The following is a 23889-nucleotide window of genomic DNA, read 5'->3' on the forward strand; positions in this document are numbered from 1 at the left end:
AAGTTGTCTGCAAGGCCAGTGAGGAATCTGTTTGACCTTATGCTCTTGGCTGAGTTTGACATCCAACAAATATCCGGGTAATTGAAGTCCCCCATTACTACTATCTCCCTTCCTTTTGCATGCTTGGCCATCTGTTCCAGGAAGGCATCATCTATGTCCTCCGTTTGGCTTGGGGATCTATAGTAAACTCCCACAATGAGGTCCCTGTTATTCTTCTCTCCCTTAATTTTGACCCAAATGCTCTCACTTTGGCTTTGATGTTCTAAATCTTGGATCTCTTCACAGGTATACACATCCCTGACATATAACGCCACTCCTCCTCCTTTCTTGTCTGGTCTGTTTCTCTGAAATAGATTGTATCCCCCCATTATTACATTCCAATTACGTCCTGTCCCTCAGGGTGCGTTCACATACGGGTTTCTGCTTCTTTTACTTTCTGTTTTGCTACAAGGGGAGAGACAACATGTCTTCTCGCTTTCCTGGACTGCTGATTTATTATGCCGCTGTAAATAAAGCTTCTTAGATTAGAAAGAAGCTGCGTACGGAGTGTTATTCTGTATGCCTGAGATCAGTGGCGTAGCGTGGGTTGTCAGCACCCGGGGCAAGGCAAGTAATTTGCGCCCCCTAACCCGTGGATTTTAGCACTTGAGTGTGAGCGCGCCCCCCGGATGTTGTGCCTGGCCCCCCTGCACCCCCCACGCTACGCCACTGGGGCTGGGGGCGAGCGAAGGAGCCAAGGACCCCCCCAAAGGCTCAGCAGGAATTTATTAAATTTATTATTTGCGGAGCCCCCGCGGGCCGAGGCAGCCGAAGCCCCCTCCCCTCGGGCGCCTCCCCGCCCCCTCCTCTCCTTGGGCTGTAGGTGGAGCTCCAGATCCGGGCTTGGCGAGCGCCTCTCCTCCTCCCGGCCGGGTCCGGGGGCTTCCAGCCGTGCTCCGTCCTTGCCCCCCCCCCGCGGCGGAGACTTGCGCTGAGAGCCGGAGCCAGCGGCGCCCCCTTCTGCCGGGAGACCCTCGCCCACCCGCCGGCTTCCTCTCGGAGGGTTTTGGGGAGCGCAGGGCGCGGCGAGGCCCCTCGGAGCTCTCCTCCCTCCCAGTCGGCAGAAGCAGCCGCCGCCTGTGGCTGGGCCGAGGGGATGTCGGCGGCGGCGGGGTGCGGAGGCTGCCTGTGCCCGGCCAGGCGTCGGTGGTGGCGTCGGCGCTGCTGCAGCGGCTGCTCCTCCTGCGAGCAGTGAGTGGAGCGCAGCCGCAGCAGGGGGGCGCGCGCGCTAGGGCGCAAGGCTGGCGGTGGCGGCGGGGAGCCCAGTGGAGGAAGGAACTTGTCCCTTCCCTCTGGACTCGCACCCCCCCAGATGTTGCGCCTGGTGCGGCCGGCACCCCTGGCACCCCCCACGCTACGCCACTGCCTGAGATTCCTTCTGAGATTCCTCCATACAGGTTACACTGCTGATCGCTATACTCTGGTAGAAGCCGGGAGAAGCACTGAGACGCAGTGGAGGCATGCCGGATGTTCAATTTCACAGAGTGTTTATATGACACACCTACACACAGCAGCCAACACACTAACATGTTCCACAGTTTGGAAAGCTCTGCCTTAGAATATAATACTACTCACAGTGTTAAAAAGCTCTGCAGCTTGTTCCAGCAGTCCCACCAAACCATTCTCTGAGAAATACCTTCCAGAGCACACTCCATCTTCATCTGGAGACAGAACATCGTCAGAAACAGCAGACTCCTCAAGCACATTGGAGGAAATATTCTAAAAGACAGAACAATTGTTTGGTTCCAAGCTATTCAACCCTTTGCTTCTGCTATTGAAGCCTAGCTGAGCGGAGTGGTCAGTACAGTTTCTGGCCATGCCCTCATTTCATGGTGGATGTTCTCTGCAGTCCCTCTGGGGGCTGTGAAGTAGTTCAGGCAGTGAGGAGGGAGAAAATGAGGCATGAACCCTCCTGAAACTTTCCGGAGGTGCTAAGGCACCCACTGAGTCGTGTAATCCCATGTCTCCTACTTCAGGAGGCAGAATGGGAGCGACCTGGGAGTGAGCCTCTGCCAAGGAACGAGCTTCCTTAATTTGACTAAGGTTCCTCCGTAATTTGACTAATTGACTAACTCATGAGGCGCTCTTGATGCAAGATATGCAAGCAGTCTGTGCTGAAAGAATCAGGACTTTTGAAGGTATTTGAATGGTATTTGAGAGCTTTGAAAATCCCTGCAACAGCCAAGACCAGAGAAAGAAGAGGGCAGGATGCCTTATGTTTTCTTATGATTACCGGATGCAGTTTTCTTTCCCTCTGCCCTCCACTGCACAATGGAATGAGACATGTGTAGTCATTTGTTTCTTGGAAGAAGAAGAAGGGGAGGTAGACCTTTGATTTATGTCTTACAAGGAATTTAATATGGTTTTACTACGTTTATCCCCTCCCCCACCTCAACTGAGGAGTGAATGGATGAAATTTATGACTACTTTCCAATGGGGCGGACTGCTGAGGAGAGGCTGAATTTGAGAGAGAATGGATGCGTTTTGTGCTGGAGGAGAAGGCATAGTAGTGTGGTATCCAATGGCTGAAAGAAAAGTTCTGGAAGATTCGCCCTCCAAAATGTTTGACCGTGGTCTGATCACTGATCACTCCTTCAGGGTCAAATTCCACCTTGATGATAAGACAGTTGTCTTATCATTGAGATGGAATTCGACCTTGAAGGAGCACACAGATAAAACAGACACCGCAATAGAACACTCAACTAGGTAAAGATTTATGAATAGAACAAAGAGCGAGAGGACTTAGGTTGGAATAAGACACCCAAGTCTAGAAACAAAGATTAACGGAAACACATATGTTGTTATGGATTATATATACTTAGGTTTAATTGAGCTATTTGTTGTTTGCAGGGCTGTAAAGGGGCAGCTGAATTAATAATATTGGCAAGTGTGAAGTATTGTCAACTAGAGAGTAACTGAGAACTGATGGAGCAGTGGGGGTACATCTTGGACATATCCTATATCGAGAGCAGGAAACCATTTTTCAAGAAACTGTATTAAATTGAATTAATTTGGTCTGATTTGTAATTCAGAAAATAAATAAAAATAATTGGCAAAAAAGAGTGGTCAGTACATCTACCACAATCAAGACATTACATTTATCAACCTGGTACCTTATAGATATTTTGGACTGCAATTCCCACCATCCACAGCTAACAAGGGCAATGGTCATGGATGATGGGAGTTGTCAATCAACAAAAACAAGTGGAGGGCACCAGGGGAACGCTCACAAACACAAATAACAATTGTCTGTTTTTACCTGAAAGCTGACACTGCCAACTGGCAGGTAACTATGATCTTCCAGCATGCTCAGGTATTCAGCAACAAGAGCAGCAGCATGAACTAGACACATGGCAGCCTCTGTGTAACATTTTTTCTTAGCATGCTTCTCTGCCATGTTTTGGAGCCAGGTCAACCTTAAGTCAGGTGATGTCTGATATCCTTTGGCAATTCTAATAACAGAGCATAAAAGATGTATCTTTCATTTGTCTTGGGGTTAAATTAAAAGCACTTCCTTTTCTTTTGTGGAGATGCCACATCATTTGCTGGGTTTTAATTCTTACAGAGAATTGTGGATTTGAAGATAGCAGAAGCCTAACTAAATATTCTCTACAGCAAGGTTTACCAAACTTGGTTCTCCAGCTGTTTTTGGTCCACAACTCCCTCCATCCCTAGCTAGCAGGACCAGTGGTCAGGGATGATGGCAATTGTAGTCTAAAAACAGCTGGAGACCCAAATTTGGGATGTTGTTGTTGTTTAGTCGTTTAGTCGTGTCCAATTCTTTGTGACCCCATGGACCAAAGGACACCAGGCACTCCTGTCTTCAAGTTTGGGATCCTCTGCTCTATAGCATTGTAAATACTTCATTTGTTCCACCAAACCTGGCATTACTTTTACTAATAAATGACTCTGACACTACAGAATTCCTTTCCAAGCACCTCCTTTCTAATACTTTCCATAATATTCTCTCTTTGTTCTCTTTAGATAGATTAGGAAAGAAAAATTATAAAAAATATTTTCAGACCTGCTAATATTGAGTTATTGTCAATGTGTAACATCCCAGGCAAAAACTGACTGAGTAGAAACGCTGCTAGAGAACCTATGCGGTGGATACAGAATGATCCAAGCTACACTGTGTATGCACATGCACATCTCTCTGGTCCTACCATCCCATTTTCAGAACAAGAGGGGAAGAAGCAGATCACCAAGTGGGGTGTAACTGCACGGTTGCCGTTCACAGAAAAGTGATCCCACATCTGTAGGGTAACATTTAAAGGAATCTTGATATTATTCACAGTATTCACAGTAAAGGGACTACGAGAAGGCACACACCAACACAAAGCTTGGCCCCATCATGTTGACTTTCTCACTAACAAAATATCTGGGTCAAAATGTTTATCTACACTAAACCTGGTTAAATAGGCATTAACCCAGGATTTCATTCCCCATGGAATCTGATAACCACCATTTTCTAAATGGGCATAGAGATATTGTATAGAGAATTCCCAGGACTGTTTGTCAGAAGCCAAGGTACTGATAACTGATATAAATCTGTCATTGATGTATGCCCTTAATTGCACAGCAGATATTTTGTTTTTGACAAATTTAAATCTGAAAGGTTCTGCATCATTCATCGGAAATTGCTCAAGAGAAATATTAGTGAGCTCAACCTGTACATAAGATCCATGAGCATCTCTGGATCTTCCTGAAACTCTCGCATTTTCACTGTGTCTGACAATATGCTGTTCAGATTATACAACAGCTCTTCCACCTAAGCAAACAAACAAGTCCAACATTAAAATGAACAAATTACTGATGTGCAAATAAATATAATATTTTTTTCATAATCAATATTTGAAAAGTCATATTTATGATGGAATTTTATTTTGAATATTTGTTTATTGCAGGGGTAGTCAACCTTTTTATACCTACTGCCCACAAATGTAAAATTTCCTTACCGCCCACCAGTGCTCAATGGAAGGAGGATTCAGCTTGTGCCATAGAACCCCCTACTGCCCACCTAGAATCCTGAAATGCCCACTATTGGGTGGTAGGGACCAGGTTGACAACCCCTGGTTTATTGCATTATCATACCTTTCCCCCAATTTTATCCTCACAACAACACTATGAGGCAGTCGAAATAAAATAAAATAAAAAAATAAAAAATCCCTTTCAGTAGCACTTTAGAGCCCAACTAAGTTAGTTATTGGTATGAGCTTTCGTGTGCATGCACACTTCTTCAGATACCTATGAGGCAGGTTAGGCTGAGAGATTGTGGCTCAAGGCTCAAGGTCACCCAATGACTTTCATAGCTGAGCAGGGATTTTAACCCTGTTCTCCCAGGTCTTTGTCCAACACTCTAACCATGGCAGTACATTACACTACACTGGCTCTCTTTGTTGGGTTAATCTACAAAAATGGCATATCGTAATATTTTTTCTGAAGTGTTCAATTTGTGACAATTATGAAATTTGGGGAGTGGGCAACAACTAGATAATGTGGTAGACCTGCAAGTAAACACAACTACCATCCTTAAGGTTTCAGAACTGAATGATTCACTACACCAAGGATGTCAGAAAGCAAAGACTCAGCAAAGTTAATGCCATTATCCATCAGAGCCTTTTGCCAGCAATTCCACAACTAGATTCTGGTTGGGTAGATCTTTCAATGTTCAGTGCTGGTTCTTTGCTCTCCTCCTCCTTACCATTGTTGCCATCCTGCCTCTGAGACAATCCACAGAGGACGAGACATGCAGAGTTTTCAAGGACTTCTGGTTTGGCTGTGTCCCAAAACAGATCACTCGGAGATTTGCGCCATTGGGAGGGTGCTGGGGTGACGTGAGGGCAAGCACACCCCAATATGCTCAAGAGGGTGTCTTGAGCCCAAAAGAGAAAGCAGCAGTGGCGCAAAAAGGCACAAAGGGTTGGCAGTGAACCCACATTGGGAGCATGGGTCTTGGTAGGTTGCCAGAGAATGTTGACCTCTGATAATGGGTCCTGCTTCTTCTCCCTTGGGCTGGGAGCAAGACACAAAATGGTTTTCCAGGTGGTTCTGGTAGCTCTGTATGATCAGCTTTCCTTCCATCCGTCCTCCCTCACATAGAATAGAATCATAGAATCATAGATTTGGAAGAGACCACCAGGGCCATCGAGTCCAACCCCCTGCCAAGCAGGAAACACCATTAGAGCACTCCTGACATATGGTTGTCAAGCCTCTGCTTAAAGACCTCCAAAGTAGGAGACTCCACCACACTCCTTGGCAGCAAATTCCACTGTCAAACAGCTCTTACTGTCAGGAAGTTCTTCCTAATGTTTAGGTGGAATCTTCTTTCTTGTAGTTTGGATCCATTGCTCCGTGTCCGCTTCTCTGGAGCAGCAGAAAACAACCTTTCTCCCTCCTCTATGTGACATCCTTTTATATATTTGAACATGGCTATCATATCACCCCTTAACCTCCTCTTCTCCAGGCTAAACATGCCCAGCTCCCTTAGCCATTAATGCCAGCTGATTTTTGTGAGCATACAAATAATTAACTTTTGTCCAGTAACCTACTCAAATTTTGGACTAAAGTAGCAAAATGCCTTACCTGTCCCGGGAAGAGAGTTGGCTGCATGTCTACATCTTCCTCTGCATATGCCAAAATAGTTCGTAAAGACTTTCTGAGATACTCCTCGTTAAAATCTGATGCTTTACCAACCAGAGAAGCCAATGACATTGTCACTTGCATTTTGACTCTTGCAAAGTTCTTTTAAAAAACAGAAAAGTGAGTGTCAGATTGTACAAATGAAATGTATTGTACTGATTTTCCGTTAGCTGGTTTTTGTTTGCATGAAATTTAAATCTCCCTTTGGCTTAGACAGAATTTGTTATAAAGGATTAAATAAGCCCCACTAAAATAAATGGGATTTCCTTCCAAATAGTCATGGGAACACATAAAATTCAGTTTCATAGGCACTGGGAATCTCACTAATTCTTTTTTTAAAATTTTATTTATTTTCATGGTACAGAAGATAAATTTTGTGAAAACAATTGTTACAACATTAAACAACAAATAACTTGTCCTGATGAAATTACAGACTTTTATCATGCCATGTGTTAAAGTTTCATTTGATTACTCTAAGCGTCTGAACAATTTATGTATTCAATTAACGTTTGTTATATGTTATAAAAGGATTGTGGATTGTGTTTGCCCCTTGCTGCTCTCACCTGGCATGCTATTGACCATACTCTGTCATACCAAGAGCCATACTTTTGGCCATACTTTGTTATACCAAGAATCAATGTTCCGCCCAACACCAGTTTTCCAACATCTGGCTATCATTACCTTCACAAATGTATGTATCTTTTTCTCCTAACACATGCATATTTGTATGCATTAATTGACTGGATAACTGCATTGAAACATTTGGCAAGTGTGAATTTCAAGGGATAGCTGTGTTTCAACTCTCACATAGTTTCAGAAAGTGCAGATTAGGAAGGTTTCCCTTTAAATGCAAACTGAATTGAATATTTTCCTCCTTCCATAATCAATAGTAATAACAAGTTAAAATGAGGTTACATCATTAAAATGTTACTTCTTCTCAAACCAAAGGCTACTAGACTATTATTCTCCCTTCCTGTAATGATTGGGTCTCTCCCACAGAAGCGAGTCAACTCCGGCAGTAATTAACTCAAGTTTATTGCTCAAGACACACAAATCACTCTGGAACTCAGTCACTCAGTGACTGCTTCCAAATTAGCTGTTGCCAAGTCTGAGTTCCGCCCCTTCCTGGTCCCCACTTTCGCTTCCTTACCTGTTCACACCTCTCATTAATTCTTGTGCACATCATCGAATGGGTTACTTCCGGTGGCCCTCCCTCTGAGTCCCAGCTTAAACTGTCAGTCTTCCCCCTTGAACTTCCCCCTTCCTTCTTCTTGTTCTCGGAGCTCAGGCTTCTACTGCTACTAGACTGCTCCTCCTGCCTAATTACCTCCTCCTCTCCCCCTCTGTCAGCAATGGGATGCAGCTGACACTCTCCTATCTTCTTTCAATTACAGGTTCCAGTTTACTCTTAACAGTTTGCATGCATACTGTTTTTAATGTATCATATAGTTCCATATTATGGGATTCAGAGTTACAAATCCTGTACATGAAGGCCAAAAAACTTGGGCCAGTGCAGCCTCATCATACATGGTATCCCTCAAACTGCATAGAGCTGCACAGTGTAGCATGGCCAGGTCATTTTCGGCTAGAAGGAAATAACTTCTACTAATATAAAGTAATTATATCAGGCAAACAGACAATGAAGTAGAATATACAGTGGTACCTTGGGTTAAGAACTTAATTCATTCCAGAGGTCTGTTCTTAACCTGAAACTGTTCTTAACCTGAAGCACTACTTTAGCTAATGGGGCCTCCTGCTGCTGCTGCACCGCCACTGCACGATTTCTGTTCTCATCCTGAAGCAAAGTTCTTAACCCGAGGTACTATTTCTGGGTTAGCGGAGTCTGTAACCTGAAGCGTATGTGATGTGAGGTACCACTGTAATGTAATTATTCTGTGGGAAAACAAAATAAATGCAAACACTGAATCTGTGATTTAGGCTGTGAGTATCTAAGGAAGTATCTTACACTTATGCAGCTGAAGCTGTATCTCATAAGGAGATAAAGAGTAGCACAGGCTTGAATCCGAGTGGTATCCATGCTGCTGCTGCAGTGCTGAAGGAGTCTTTGACACAGGTCAGCACACTGCTCCACTTCCTCTTCAAAGAACAACTCTCCAAACTAAAGGAAGCAGAAGAAAAGACTGTAAGATGGTGTCATCATAAGAGCTCTAAAATGAACAGGTAGTAGCGAGAGGATTTTTTAAAAAGTTGCCTCTGTACCTTCTGAGACAAGGGATACCTCACCCAGGGGTTCAGAACCTGTGGTCCTCCAGATGTTGCTGGACTAGCCCTAGAGACCAGCCCTAGAGACCATGGCCTTTAGTGAGGGAAGATTGGAATTGGAGTCCAATGGAAGGTGACCCTGTATGGTGACCTGTGCCAGGAAAGTGACAAGGGCAGTGCAACTGTATTGATTCTCCATCTCTTCTGAAAGAAGTTCAGAGTCACAACAAGCGAGAGGACCCTTTTAGAGGCAGCCCTTCATTTAAAGAATGTTCTCCTCAGAGATGCTTGCCTGACACCATCTTTGATATCATTTAAGAACAAAGCAAAAACTTTTCTTTATCAGAAGATGTTTGAATGTTATTGCTCTTGGGAATGGCTGCAGTACTTACGTTTATTTTGTGATAATCATGTCATGGTTGTGGAAGATTTTGGTGTATGATGGTTTTGATGGCTTCACCAAATTCACTACTTAATCAATTTAACTTGATATTTAATGTATTTTTTTTTATAAAAAAGGAAAATTACATTAAATATCAAGTTTAATTAATTAACATTTTTTGTATTGCTCATTGCCTTGAGATGTCTCAGTATAAGGCATTTCATAAATTTTATTAGATCTAATCTAATGATATAGGAACATCAAGTCAGCAGTGATGACTGCCAGTTTTGAATTCTTCATGTTCTGCAGCAGCAAGAAGAATTCATCAGTCCAGATTACGGTTCCAAAGAGGCACCACAACATCAGACGCTGTACAAACACAGCACACATCAGATATAACCCCCTTGGCCAGGCAGTTCTACTGAAATACATTATATATAATGCACAGCAAAATGCTGTGACAAGCTGGAAGCTTGAGAAGGGAGGAGGAGCTACTCCTTATACTTCTTTCTTCTTCTAAGAGATGTGTTGCAAGTTGTGAGTTTTAACTACATGCATGACATTCTGAAAAAATGTTTTTAATTACAGAACAGTTTCATAAATACAATAAAACAAAAAATGATTCTGATAAGCTGGCATGTGGGAGAGCTCAGCTGGCAGAGCATGAGACTCTCAATCTCAGGGTCATGGGCTTGAGCCCCACACTGGGCAAATGATTCCTGCATTGCAGGGAGTTAGACCACATAGTCCTCATGGTCCCTTCCAACTCTACTGTTCTATCACCAAGAAGACAGGTAAGAATGAACGTTTGTACAATAGGCACACCCACCATCCCTTACTGCTGTAAACTGGTAAGACAATTCCACTATACCAGATATTCTGTTTGCTTATTTCTCTGGCTATCCTAACATTGCTGAAATTCTTTGGATTTCATTGTCAAAGGAAAATGAACTATGCATACCTATGGTGCATGGTTAACTATTTACAATGGTAGCATAAATCACAGTGTCAAGTCATTTTGTCTAGAAGACAGATCTCTTCAATGGTACAGTAATTTTAATTGCAAGAGAGATTGTACAGATAACATGAAATAAGAGCTTAATCATGAATTTCAAAACAACTAATGGCACTGCTCTGTAACTTGTTAACCAAGTCACATTTCAGGCAACACTGGCTCTTATTTAGAAAGGCTATCCTGAGATTTTACATTTACATTTACACCTATACAATATATTTCTTAAGAACCACCCTGATGGATCAGACCAAAGGTCAACTACTCCTATGGGCCAATGAGATGCCTCCAGCAAGTTCTCAAGCAGGGCACGAGGGCAAGAGCCCATCTCATACTGTTTTACCAACCCAACTGGTACGTAGAAATATGTTGCCTCTGATTCTGGAGGTCGCATATAGCCATCACAGTCATCAACAGCTGAATCTGGTGGCACTACGTGAATATGCGCTTCCTTTGGTCTCTCCTGAACCTCCCGCTATTCAGTTTCACTGGATGACAACATTTCCTAGTATTATTCTCTATCACAGATACTTTTTAAAGTCTTTAACATGTTCCTCCTTCCTCTTCTTTTCTCTAAGCTAAGAAGGTTGTATCCTTTCCACAAAGCTGAGCTGCTCCACCCAATGACCTTTTTCTACAACACTGGGTATGTACAATTTATTCAGAGGTTTATTCCTAACAATAAAACATTTGCAGGATGGTAAATGTAGCTAATGAGTTCTGTCTCTTGAACTTCACCTTGATGACAACTAAGCAAGCCATTACATAAAATGTTGCCCAGGTTTGTATTTTAAAACGTTGCACTATTTTAGTGTTGTTAGCCGCCCTGAGCCCGGCTTCGGTTGGGGAGGGCGGGATATAAATAAAATTTATTATTATTATTTATTATTGTATTCTGGTTTTTCTTTCTTTCTGAGGATGGATCACAAGGCCTGTCTTTCTCTGCTATTTTAAAATTTAAAGAAATCTAAGTAATAACCCATCAATCTTATTCTATCTCATTTTCTGCCATGTGTACCACCAGCAACTCAAACTCTGGAAACAGAAGTCTCCACTCACTGAGTTATCAAATGCATGTACAATTTTGTGAAAAGGTTACCTTGAGGGCTCTTGTACAGGGATAACAGTGCATGTTTTGAGAGTATCACAAGGGGTTTGAACTTCAATAATGTGCCCTTCAGGATCCTGACAAAGAACCTGATAACATAAGTAAGCCAAGTACTTACCTTGACAATTAATGCTCGGAGAGTAGCAAAGCAATGAGTCAAGTAGGTTGTGCTCTGATCACAGGTCAAAGAATTTACAAGGACTTTCAACACACCTCCCAAGACATTATCTCTGCAATCCATAGCTGAAGTCGCCTACATCACAGAAGAGGATTCTTAAAAAACAGAGTTTATGCTATACTAGTGCCAGTCTTGACACAATAAGATAGCCCTAAGCAATAGACAGAAATTACCTTGATGCTTTTCACAGTAGAGGGGAGAAGGCATATAGCTACAAAAGATTTGTTAAGAGTGTATTCACGTACAGGGATTTTCAAGCATTACATTCAATGAGTGTAGTGATCTAAGACCCAGAAGTCAATGGGACTTGAGGAAACCTGTCTGTGGACTCTCCTGAACAGCAAACTGAAAGATGCAATTTCATATTATCTGAAAGTATAGGGTGGCAGGAATAGCATGAAAACAATTAACTCTTAACAATTGGGCAATAAGCAAAGAATCATTTTTAAAATTTCAACATATAGCAATTAAATATACCATGTACTACAACAAAAACAGAGGCAGAAAGAAAGCCTCCCTTTCCAAGGGTAGAGGAATCATAGAATAGAATCATAGAATCATAGAATCATAGAGTTGGAAGAGACCACAAGGGCCATCGAGTCCAACCCCCTGCCAAGCAGGAAACACCATCAGAGCTCTCCTGACATTTGTATGCAGCCAGTTTCTCACCTGGATGATGTTCTCTTGCATGTCTAGGATAATCAGATTAGCTTCTGTGGCTAGGTTCCCACTAACCAACACTTCTTGGTCAATCTCAGCTTTTGTTCTAGGAGCATGACAAATCAAGTTACCAAATTAATTCATTAATCAAATTGCCTCTTACTTTAGCGTACTAGGCTTTAGAAACAGGACCTACACTAACCCTGAAACTGCAATGCTGGGTCTACTTTTAGTTTATCATCAGAAATATTTATCTTCTTTGTTTCTCTTTTATTCGGCTCAGATGCTGTGATCCATGGTTAAACAAGTTTAACAGAATTAGTTAATCCCTTTTATAAGAAGGATTGGGGCAGCTGCATTTGGTGGTAGATGCTAGTGACACTGACATGGTGGAAGACAATTTGGTGTATGCCAGCCTGTCCAGCACCCCTTAAATTTGCTGCCATTAGGTACATGACATGGGTGGGATATTGTAAGGCTTGGGTCTCTCCCACACAAACAAGACGGCTCTGGCAGTTAATTATTTCAGATTTATTGGCACTTTTTAAAATAATAGTTTTTATTAAGTTTTCCATTTTAAGAATCCAATCAAATCACATTAAATATTCCAAATTATACAAATACATATCATCAAGTCCAAATATTTTGCCAAATTATAATTTTTTTGTTGGTTCGAGGTCAGTGGGGTCCAATCATCTCATATTTCTACTGCTTTAAGTGTCCACAAGTCCCTTCTTTAAATCTTCTTGTTATTATCCTTCTTCTTTAATAGCCTCTGAGTTCCTTCCACAGGCGAGCAGAAATGAGCATTATTATGTCTCTGTGTGAACTTTGTGATGACTATCCCTTTTTCTTTTCTTTTTTTGCAGCTGGTAAGTCTTTTGTTTGCAGTATATCCTTGTGCGCTGGTATTTATGCCAAATCCATCCGAAAGTCCTTCTCGGGTGGCAGGCGCCATCTTTTCTCAGTTCCGATGAAATAGAGTCTAGGCGTTTGCTCGTTAATTTTCTCAGAAAAGTTGCACCAAACATTAGTCTTTCCAGGGGAGGTTTGCCAAATCGAACTTGAAATACAGATATAATAACAAAGTAAAAGCTCGCCTCCCCCTTTGACTATCAATCTCTGCAACATATTCTGTCTCATAATGACGGATCCCGATGAAATAGTGTGTCACAAGAGAGTCTTTTTATCTTCTTCCAAATATTTCGAAAAACAAAGGCTTTAGTTAATATTTTTATTTCCACAGAGTTTATTTTCCAATCTCACTTTGTATAGGTAGTATGACGGTTCTTCGGGGGGGGGGGGGATATGTTAGGTAGTATCGTAGAAGAAGAAAAAAGTTTTATCCCCCCTCCTTTCCGTTCCGTTTCAACATACTGGCTTAGATGTTGTTCTTTGATGTTATCTTCTTTCCAATCCATCACTCTTAGCGTCTCAGTGGCTGGCTTAATTGGCAGATAAAGTACCCCTTCTTTCCTCCAAGCATGTCCAATAAACCTTATATCCAATCTTTTATCTTAAGAAATGGAACTTGGAGCGCTCACAGAGACAGCGTCCAGGAGATCCGAGCTCGCTCGAGGGCTTTCCATCCAGTGCCCTCACCCCCTCTTTCTTTTCAAACTCGGGGGTGATTTATGGGCAGCCACGGATGAGACTAATTATAGAATCATAGAGTTGGAAGAGACCACAAAGGCCATCGAGTCCAACCCCCTGCCAAGCAGGAAACACCATCAGAGCACTCCTGACATATGGTTGTCAAGCCTCTGCTTAAAGACCTCCAAAGTAGGAGACTCCACCACACTCCTTGGCAGCAAATTCCACTGTTGAACAGCTCTTACTGTCAGGAAGTTCTTCCTAATGTTTAGGTGGAATCTTCTTTCTTGTAGTTTGGCTCCATTGCTCCGTGTCCGCTTCTCTGGAGCAGCAGAAAACAACCTTTCTCCCTCCTCTATGTGACATCCTTTTATATATTTGAACATGGCTATCATATCACCCCTTAACCTCCTCTTCTCCAGGCTAAACATGCCCAGCTCCCTTAGCCGTTCCTCATAAGGCATCATTTCCAGGCCTTTGACCATTTTGGTTGCCCTCCTCTGGACACGTTCCAGTTTGTCAGTGTCCTTCTTGAACTGTGGTGCCCAGAACTGGACACAGTACTCCAGGTGAGGTCTGACCAGAGCAGAATACAGTGGCACTATTACTTCCCTTGATCTAGATGCTATACTCCTATTGATGCAGCCCAGAATTGCATTGGCTTTTTTAGCTGCCGCGTCCCACTGTTGGCTCATGTCAAGTTTGTGGTCAACCAAGACTCCTAGATCCTTTTCACATGTACTGCTCTCAAGCCAGGTGTCACCCATCTTGTATTTGTGCCTCTCAATTTTTTTTTGCACAAGTGCAATACTTTACATTTCTCCCTGTTAAAGTTCATCTTGTTTGTTTTGGCCCAGTTCTCTAATCTGTCAAGGTTGCTTTGAAGTGTGATCCTGTCCTCTGGGGTGTTAGCCACCCCTCCCAGTTTGGTGTCATCTGCAAATTTGATCAGGATGCCCTTGAGTCCATCATCCAAGTCTTTGATAAAGATGTTGAATAAGACCGGGCCCAAGACAGAACCCTGTGGCACCCCACTAGTCACTCTTCTCCAGGATGAAGAGGAACCATTGATGAGCACCCTTTGGGTTCAGTCAGTCAGCCAGTTACAAATCCACTGAGTGGTAGCATAGTCAAGACCGCATTTTACCAGCTTCTTTACAAGAATGTCATGGGGCACCTTGTCGAATGCCTTGCTGAAATCAAGGTAGGCTACATCCACTGCGTTCCCTTCATCTACCAGGCTTGTCCACTGCGTCTTCCCTTCCACCGGGAAGAATCTAGGGAGGCTCATTATTCCCATCTCAGCCTCTTAATTACCTCGTGTGAGCTGGAGAGATGGTATTGTCGGCCATCTTCCAAGGCGCCCCTGGCGGAACCCAATTTATTGGCACTTTTAAAAGCTCCGGTTGGAGCTCCGCTAATTTCAGTTCCTCTGATGACCCAGTTGCCAGAACTAAGCTCCACCCCCTTTCCCCCCAACAGGAAAAATGCCACCTTCTCTTCTGGGTAGTTTCGCTTCTCATTTAATCTCGTTATTCTATGAGATCTGGGAGACTGTACTCCCCCTAATCTGTGTCTGCATCACTCTCTGAGCTCTGCAGCTGTATTCCTGCTCTCTGTGTTTCTCCTTCCTCTGTGTGCACAAAGATCAAATTCCTTTTGCTAATTGCTTCCCCCTCTTCTCTTAGGAATTCTCTCTGTTCTTCCACTGTCTCTGTTTCTGTCCTGTCAGAGAGTCCCGTTCTGTGACAGATAGGGTGCCTTGTCTGGATTTACGAAGCATGGTTATGATAACTCTGGTTTATCATGAAGTCTAAAATTGACAAACCACCTGAAAGGTGTGGGCCGAGAGAATGAAACACTGCAATACTGACAAGAGGTACCTCCACCATAGATTTATTATTTGGGGGGGGCGGGGGAGAAGCAAACAAGAAGCTCTAACAGTAAATTCTTCTAAATGTCTACTCAGAAATATTGTTCATTTACTTCAATGGAACTTACTACCAGGGCTGCAGTCTAAACCACTGTTGACACATATGTTAAGGACAGAACAGCTATACAGCTATACAGTCCAGGATGCTTTAAGGATAGAGTTTTCTGCCTCGGTTCAGGAATGAAACTAGATGGCCACAGAGAGAAGCTGCTCTGGTTAAAACAATAAAAATTCATTAAATTACTTACTTATCTAGCCTCTCATTTGCTTGCCGCCAGTGTGTCTGCTCTTTCTTCCATCGTAGGTTCTCATTAAATCCTGGGAATTTATCGTTCCCTACAAGGGCAACATACATAGAATCACACTGAAACTTTAATATCAATATTTCCCTACTGATATGAGTTCTGCAAGAGGCTACATCCATTGTGCTAGCAGTGAAGGAAAGGGTATCTTTTTGCACACAAACTAAAAGAGCACATTTGGTATGGAATTGTTGAAATACAACAGATGGGAACCATGTGCCCCTGAGAACAATGGGGCTTAGAGCCAGGAAATAAAACCAACCTAGAAGCAAAACAGGACAGGGGTGGTGCTGTGGTCTAAACCACTGAGCCGCTGGGCTTGCCATCAGAAGGTCGGCGGTGCAAATCCCAGCAACAGGGTGAGCTCCCGTTGCTCGGTCCCAGCTCCTGCCAACCTAGCAGTTCGAAAGCACGCCAAAAAGTACAAGTAGATAAATAGGTACCTGTCAGGTGCTGGTGTGGTTGCTCAAGAGCAAACAGGGAAGACTCTGACCTGTCTTTTCCAGGCTTTATTCTTAATGCAAACTATTTACAGTGAAGAGCGTCGTAAGTTCATGTCTGGCTCAATCACTAGCAGAATCTGGGAGTGGTCGGTCTTTGTACCTCCCCCAGCATAACAGTCGCGTGACCCTCAGCCTTCTCTGCCCCTCCCTGCGCCGAAACCTACTGCACAGAATGGGCGCTGGCAAAGGGGTACTTCCCTCCTCTCCGGTTTGCTCAGGCTCTCCCTAGCATCCCCTGCTCCCTGCTCCCCCTTTCCACTGGAGGCGGGGCTTTCCTCTTCGCCGGAGGAGGAACTGCTTTGCAAGATTTTCAGAGGTTCCCTATAACACAACTGCCCTTCCACCTCTCGCCTCTGAGCTGATAGCAGTTTCCTGACAGTACCACTCCGGCAGGAAGGTAAATGGTGTTTCCGTGTGTTGCTCTGGTTTCACCAGAAGCAACTCAGTCATGCTTGCCACATGACCCAGAAAAACTGTCTGTAGACAAACGCTGGCTCCCTCGGCCAGTAAAGCGAGATGAGCACCACAACCCCAGAGTCGTTCGTGACTGGACTTAACTGTCAGGGGTCCTTTACCTTTACGAAGCAAAATATTGGACAGAGGCAGACAAATGAATGAGGCCCAGAAGTCCAGACTTGGGTGAGGTACAGCAGGAGTAGCCAACATGGTGCTACCAGATGCTGTTGGGACTCTTAACTCACACCAGCCTTAGGCACTATGGCCAATGGTAACGGATGATGGGAGTTGCAGCCCAACATCATCTGGGACTACCACACCAGCTTAGGTATAGGATGTACTCTTGCATTACCCTCTTAGTGAAAATATGTGTGTAACCAACACCTGCAAGCCACCTTCTTTCAATAAGCAGAAAGAGAGAATGGCTGGCAACCAGTCCCAAGACTCAGTTCACCTTTCTACAGAAGTGGCTGTGCTACTGAGCTGGTTGCTACCTGTTCTGGCTACCAGAAAAAAGCAGCCGGTATGCTTCTTTTGGCAGCCAAGGCAAGCAACAGCAGCAGGTGAGGACTAGTTCCATGCACGTCCTCATAAAATGGGCACCTTCAATTGGCCTATACTGTAGTAAGGATCAAATTGGGGAGTTGAAACAATGATCAAACCAGCTTTCTGGTCACTTTCTAGAAAGAAACTTGAGGACGAAAGAAGAGGGAGAGCAATCAAGAAGAAGCCAAACTAGTACAGTTACTTGCTTAAAGAAGTGATTTGCTTAAAAAAGGCCTTGGAAAAGAATAGTCAATGATAATCCACTCAGATGCAGTGCCTTGTCTACTGCTGACACTTTCCCCCTAGGCATTTTCAAGTATATAAGCACAGTTTATCCCATCTAGTTGTAGGAAGCTAAGTTTAACAACAACAACAACAACAACTTATTATTATTATTATTATTATTATTATTATTATTATTATTATTATTATTATGAGGCAGAGCTCAACAGAAAGGTCTCTTGCTTCTCTTTGCTCTCAGCCACTTTAATTGCATAAGCCTAAAGTTCCGGTATGCACTTGAATCCCTCCCACAAAAGAGTAACAATCCTCCAGGGCACCCTTAGTATAATAATAATAATAATAATAATAATAATAATAATAATAATAATAATAATAATAATTTATTATTTATACCCCGCGCATCTGGCTGAGTTTCCCCAGCCATTCTGGGCAGCTTCCAATCAAGTGTTAAAAACAATACAGCATTAAATATTTAAAACTTCCCTAAACAGGGAAGCCTTCAGATTCTTTTAAAGATAAGACAGCTGTTTATTTCCTTCACATAGGAAGGGAGGGTGTTCCACAGGGTGGGCGCCACTACCGAGAAGGCCCTCTGTCTGGTTCCCTGTAACCTCACTTGTCGCAATGAGGGAACTGCCAGAAGGCCCCGGCGCTGGATCTCAGTGACCGGGCTGAACGATGAAGGTAGAGTATAAGGCAATTTCTTAATTTTCTGACTCAGTCATTAATAATCAAACTCTTTTCAAATATTTCTTCAGACATTTTTTGCTGTCAAAAGTTGTTATGGAAAACTGTGTTTTTATATCTACAATTTCTTTTTGGTTTCACAAATGAGATAAAAAAAGCAAGGAGCATACCAGCAGGCATCCTGCACCGCTTCATCATTTCACCCCTGGCTCCCTCTCCTCTTAGTAAGGCCTCTTCTAGCCGAGCTTTTACATCCCTTGATTTCTGGAGTACTTGAGTGCTGACTTTGTCTGAGCTTTGCTTGCCCTGCACAGACATAAAGAATTATGTGAGCTAAACCATCAGTATCAAAAGGTTAGTATGTCTTTTAAATGTACAGGGTGAGTCCTTCAAAAGGGGCGCCTGTGGACACAGAGTACACATGTTCCACGGGGCCTCTTTTAAAAGACTCACCCTGTACAAAGAAATCTACAAACCAATTATTTTGTACCTCTTGAAAAGTTCAATTTTGCACAAAGTTTTGCACAAAGTTAAAAGTGAAGCACACTTGTAAAATAAATGTAGCATATTTCCATCCAAGGAAACCTGTACACTGTGTCTGTAACGCATCAAAACAATTAGCAACAAGTATGGACTGGGCACCATTCTATTTACCTTATACTCAAAGCCTGAAACACAGATGTAAAGGACATCTAAAATCTTGTTTAGCTGCATAGATGGCAGGTCTGCAACCCATTTCTGAATAAGATTCTGATCAGCGTTTTTCATGATCCACAGGAAACAGATCAAAAGGTGGCGTGTAGTTTCTGGACTTAAAGTGTTGTATTGTTTGTAAGGCTTGGAACAAATAAAATAAGAAGTTCAAGAAAGTTAGACATAAAGAAGGGCATATTTAATAGTCCTAATGAATGTCACCAGTCACACAATTGGTAGGGCTCCTTTCTTTTGTTTAAGGTGCCGTTTCCAGCTAATAAATCTGCTGTAGCCACTTAGATTTGGGAGTATCTCTATTTCAGGTGGTACACCTCTGTAGGGTTTTTTGCAGGTGTGAACGGCACACTTGCAGAAACAAAAAACAGCATCAAATACTCTGGAGTAGCCTTCCTCAATCTGCGGCTCTCCAGAAGTCTTGGACTACAAGTCCCATCAGCTCCAAACAGCAAGGAAGCTACTGGATATTTGGTCCAACTTGCTTAGTACTGTCTACACTGACTGGCAGTGGCTTTCCAGGCTTACAGGCAGGAGTCTCTTGCAGCCTTACCTGGAGATGCTGGAGACTGACTGGACCTGGGACCTTATGCATGTTCTACCACTGAGCTACGCCCCCCCCCCCTGGAAAATATGCTCAGTATGCCCACTAGATCAAATGAAAGAACATAATAAATCCTTAAAAGTTGGCTCCTAGAATTTGGGTCAGTAATGGGGAGTAACAAAGCAAGAAAAAATTATGCAAACACATAGTGTAGGTAGACCTACCACTGTGGACACAGATGAACCATAGGACCGTAGGAGATTAAACTGATTCCCAGCAATGGCCAGAGCAATATTTTGGTTAATTTGGCTTGCAGCTTCTTGTTCTTCATCTGGAGATCCGATGCGGCCTTTCCCATTGCGGCCATCTGAAACTATATTAGAAAATATAAGTTGCATACTTGTAACTGAAGTTCTTGAGAATGGTCATCTATAGAACCATTCATATGGAAATACTTATGTCTATGCAGTGCATCTTCACATACTCCACCCCTTAAGTTCCAGCTTGCAAGTCCAAAGAGGTTTTGCTCAGTTCAAAAATTACCATACCAACATTCAGTATCTAACCACAGTGTGCGGCTGAGAAAGTTGTGTGACTCCACATATGATCACTCAAGAGAACTTCAGTTAAGGTCAAGCTGCCCATCCTTCTTCATGGTCTCTGTGCACATATGGGAGAATAGCAAGCTTTCTCATCTGAAATTTGTAGTAGGTTGTCCTAAAGAGTTAACACATTGGAGGATTATTGTTCCAAAAAATACATCAGCACAGGCTGAAGTATTAAGAGCACAGTGGAAGTTGAAAGTCAAGAGCTGTGACGATGTTGTAGCTCAACATGGCTCTGGGATTAACATTATCCTACTGGTTGCTGCAAAGGCAGCTACAGCCTGCATGCAGCACACTCTGAAGCCATATTGCAGGGGACGATGAGCACTCTTGTAACCCACCCACTGAGGAAAAAGTTTGTGATCTTTATACAGAGTGGCATTAACAATGAAAAATATTAGGGTTAATTTTTTTTAGGATAACAAGATACGATCAACACAAAGATCAACACAGAGCAGGGGGCAAGAAAAAAGGTAATATAAAGTTGGGGTGGAGTTTGACGAAGTCTTTGGCAGAAAATAAGAATCTGGATGGAAGACTACCTTGTCCCAATATAATGTCAGGAAGAGAGGACTGGAGTGCAGAGCTGTAAGTTACCCTACATCCTCAGAAGCTTTAATTGCCCAAAAAAAGGCTACGCTCCAAAAAACAAAGGAGAAAGGCACACTGCCAAAGGTTTGAAAGGATGGTGCATAAGTTGTGTTGGCACCAATTAAAGACTCCACCAAGGCAACAGTTTCCATACTTTAAGAAAAAAACTTCATTAAAAGTTGTACAGAAAAACTTGATTACAAGTTAGACAGTCTGTGGTTATGTTGAAGTAGGGTCGCCATATTTTGAGAAGCAAAAAAGAGGACACATTTGCCAACACTCATTTTATTTTATTTTTATAACAATATTTATTGAATTTCCTTTTTTTAATACAATCAAAATAAAATTTTATCATCACATACATCTTTGCTCAATCAGAGCATCGACTCCCCCCCCCCATTCCCTGGCTTCCATAATTCCAGATTCTTCCCATAAGTGATAGTTTCATTCTTCCCCACACTTCCAAATCTCTCTTAACTTCATCCCACACTTTTTCATATTAGCTCCGTTCGTTGCTAGAAATGAGTAGTCCGAATAGTTATTACTTTATAACATGTCTGTATCGATCGCCAGCAGCCCTGGAAACAAAGTTGCCTTTGGCAGAGCCGGCCGGGGTTTCTCCTCCCCCAGCGTTTCAGAACTGTCTTTCAGTCAAAATGAAATCTAAAGTCTATAAATCTGGAGTAAAATTATATATTTTTTAGAAATCCATTCAGCCCTGCCTTATGAGGCTAGTGGAATAGCACTAAAATTATATCCGCTTGCGGAAAAAGGAACTCATGTACTTTCGATCTCGTAGAAATTCTTACTGCGCCCTTTTCTCACCAGCAATGGGACGGACTCCCTGTGTACATCCCATTATGCCATCTGTTCGCCAAGTACTCCAAAATTTTACTCCACATCCAGTCAAATTCAGTCTTTTTGCATCAGGAAGCCAGCTGCTTTTTTGCCACCGGAAACAGAGGCTTTGCAAAGCAGGAGCAGCGATAGATCCAAAGCACCCGCGCCTCAACCCCCTGGTCATTTGAGCTCTTTTTACAGAGCCGTCCGACTAAAAGGATAGACACCAAGGGCGCCGCCCGATCCCCTGCACCCAAAACTCCCTTTGGGGCTTTTAACGCAGCTCACAGCGCCGTTGTGTAGCTCCAAATCTCCTGCCAAGCTCGGACTTCCCCAAGAGGCTAAATCCGCATCTGTAATGGCTCTGCAGCCGACCGGAAGTTGCAAACTCTCATTTTAAATACCCTTCTATAGCCTACAGCTATAGAAACTGTGATATATTGCTATCTTCTTAACTTTCAACAACAAAATAATAGATTTATTTATTTATTTATTTATTTATTTATTTGCTTGCTTGCTTGCTTGCTTGCTTTTACTAATTATCCATTATTTTTGCCATATTTATTGTAACTATGAACTTCAACCGTTTGGCTTCTTCCCACCACTTCACTTAAAATTGCTACAGGTGCCAAAGAAAGTTAAAGAAAGCAGCTGCTTCCGTCACTTCCAGTTATTGGTGGCACAATAGCAAGGGACCTGAGGGGAATCAACCACGTGGCCGGGAGAAAATTAATGGAGCCTTTACCTCAAAGGGGTTAAATAATACCCTGATGACTAGTAATCAAGAAAAACAAATGAAACCACCTTCCACTGACTCACTCACACTCAGCTTGACTGAAAAAGGGGCAATGAACTTAAAAGAGGGAGCCCCGGACGGACTGTAATTCACAGTGAAAAATATTCTCTCTCACTCATCCCCACACTTGTGCCAAGCTAGAAATGTGGGAGGGGCCCCAAGGGCCCCCAAAGCCTATTGCTTTAAGGAAATGCTAAGAAACTGCAAAAAGCTTTGGAACTGCTGAGAAAGCTTTTGTTATGCAAGCACCCTTTCCCATGGGAAGAGAAGAAGCTAACATTTTTATTGCAGAACATACACAGCTATACATGCAGGTTCAACAAAAGCACAATAGATTTTGCTAAAAAAAGGTAACACAATGTTTCTACATGGAGGCCATATAGATGACAGCAAAACAGCCAATGCTTATGCTAAGTTTGCACAAGCACACTAACATGAAATGTATCTGTCAAGGAACTGCCATCAGGGTCCGAGGGAGAGAGCAAGCTCCAAAGGGATCCCAGAGAGCGTCCCGGGAGTGGGAGAGGCAGCCCGTCTTCTGGGGAAGGGAATCAGCATAGCTCCAGTGGAGAAGGGGGCAGATGGGGGAATCGGAGAGGCGGTCACATGACTCCTTGCCGGGGACCAGCGGGGAGAGGAAGGGTCCTCCGCTGCCTATGCCCTCCTTGCGCAGAAGGCTTCCATGCAGGGAGAGTAGGCGGAGACTTGGCGTCAAAGAGCTTCTTTGCTGGAAGAAGTTTAAGAAACGCCCACTGGCGGATTCTGCCAGCGATTGAGACAGTCATGGGCGAGTGGCTGTCCGGACAGGAAAGGTTCACTCAGGCAACCCAGCCAGAGGTTGGGACGAGCTTACGCACGAGCAACCTCTAGAATCATTACAGCATCCAATAACTGAATGAGGTAATTAGAAATGCTTCAATGCATATGACTGAAGAAAATTGAACTGCTTTGTGTAAAAACTTATAAAGAAAGAAGATTCCACCTAAACATTAGGAAGAACTTCCTGACAGTAAGAGCTGTTTGACAGTGGAATTTGCTGCCAAGGAGTGTGGTGGAGTCTCCTACTTTGGAGGTCTTTAAGCAGAGGCTTGACAACCATATGTCAGGAGTGCTCTGATGGGGTTTCCTGCTTGGCAGGGGGTTGGACTTGTTGAATGGTTTCTTTAAATGTAAAGGTTCATCATGCATCGATGTGTGTGTCTTTAAGGGGCCAGAGCAAGGGCCAGAGCAAACTAACGAGACCCAGCTTTACAGCTGTGAAACATAGCAGGTGCTGCTGAGTTGTATTGATTAAGCTG

General features: G+C 43.2%; 1 protein-coding gene across 4 annotated transcripts in view; it reads right to left on the reverse strand.

Annotated features, from left to right (window-relative positions):
• The window catches only part of DOCK8 (dedicator of cytokinesis 8), a 158952-nt gene that overhangs the window by 25018 nt on the left and 110045 nt on the right, over positions 1 to 23889 (reverse strand). For all 4 annotated transcript variants that reach the window (XM_081213510.1, XM_081213509.1, XM_081213508.1 and 1 more), the window contains 11 exons: positions 19984 to 20132; positions 19162 to 19344; positions 18678 to 18813; positions 16019 to 16106; positions 12254 to 12350; positions 11525 to 11659; positions 8648 to 8800; positions 6625 to 6783; positions 4710 to 4810; positions 3299 to 3491; positions 1615 to 1758 (listed from right to left, as the gene is read on the reverse strand). In XM_081213510.1, coding sequence (XP_081069636.1) covers positions 1615 to 1758; positions 3299 to 3491; positions 4710 to 4810; positions 6625 to 6783; positions 8648 to 8800; positions 11525 to 11659; positions 12254 to 12350; positions 16019 to 16106; positions 18678 to 18813; positions 19162 to 19344; positions 19984 to 20132 — 1538 coding nt within the window. The remainder of the gene's footprint in view (positions 1 to 1614; positions 1759 to 3298; positions 3492 to 4709; positions 4811 to 6624; positions 6784 to 8647; positions 8801 to 11524; positions 11660 to 12253; positions 12351 to 16018; positions 16107 to 18677; positions 18814 to 19161; positions 19345 to 19983; positions 20133 to 23889) is intronic.

The sequence above is a fragment of the Podarcis bocagei genome, assembly GCF_964188305.1.
Source record: "Podarcis bocagei genome assembly, chromosome: 11".
Classification (NCBI taxonomy): Eukaryota; Metazoa; Chordata; class Lepidosauria; order Squamata; family Lacertidae; genus Podarcis; species Podarcis bocagei.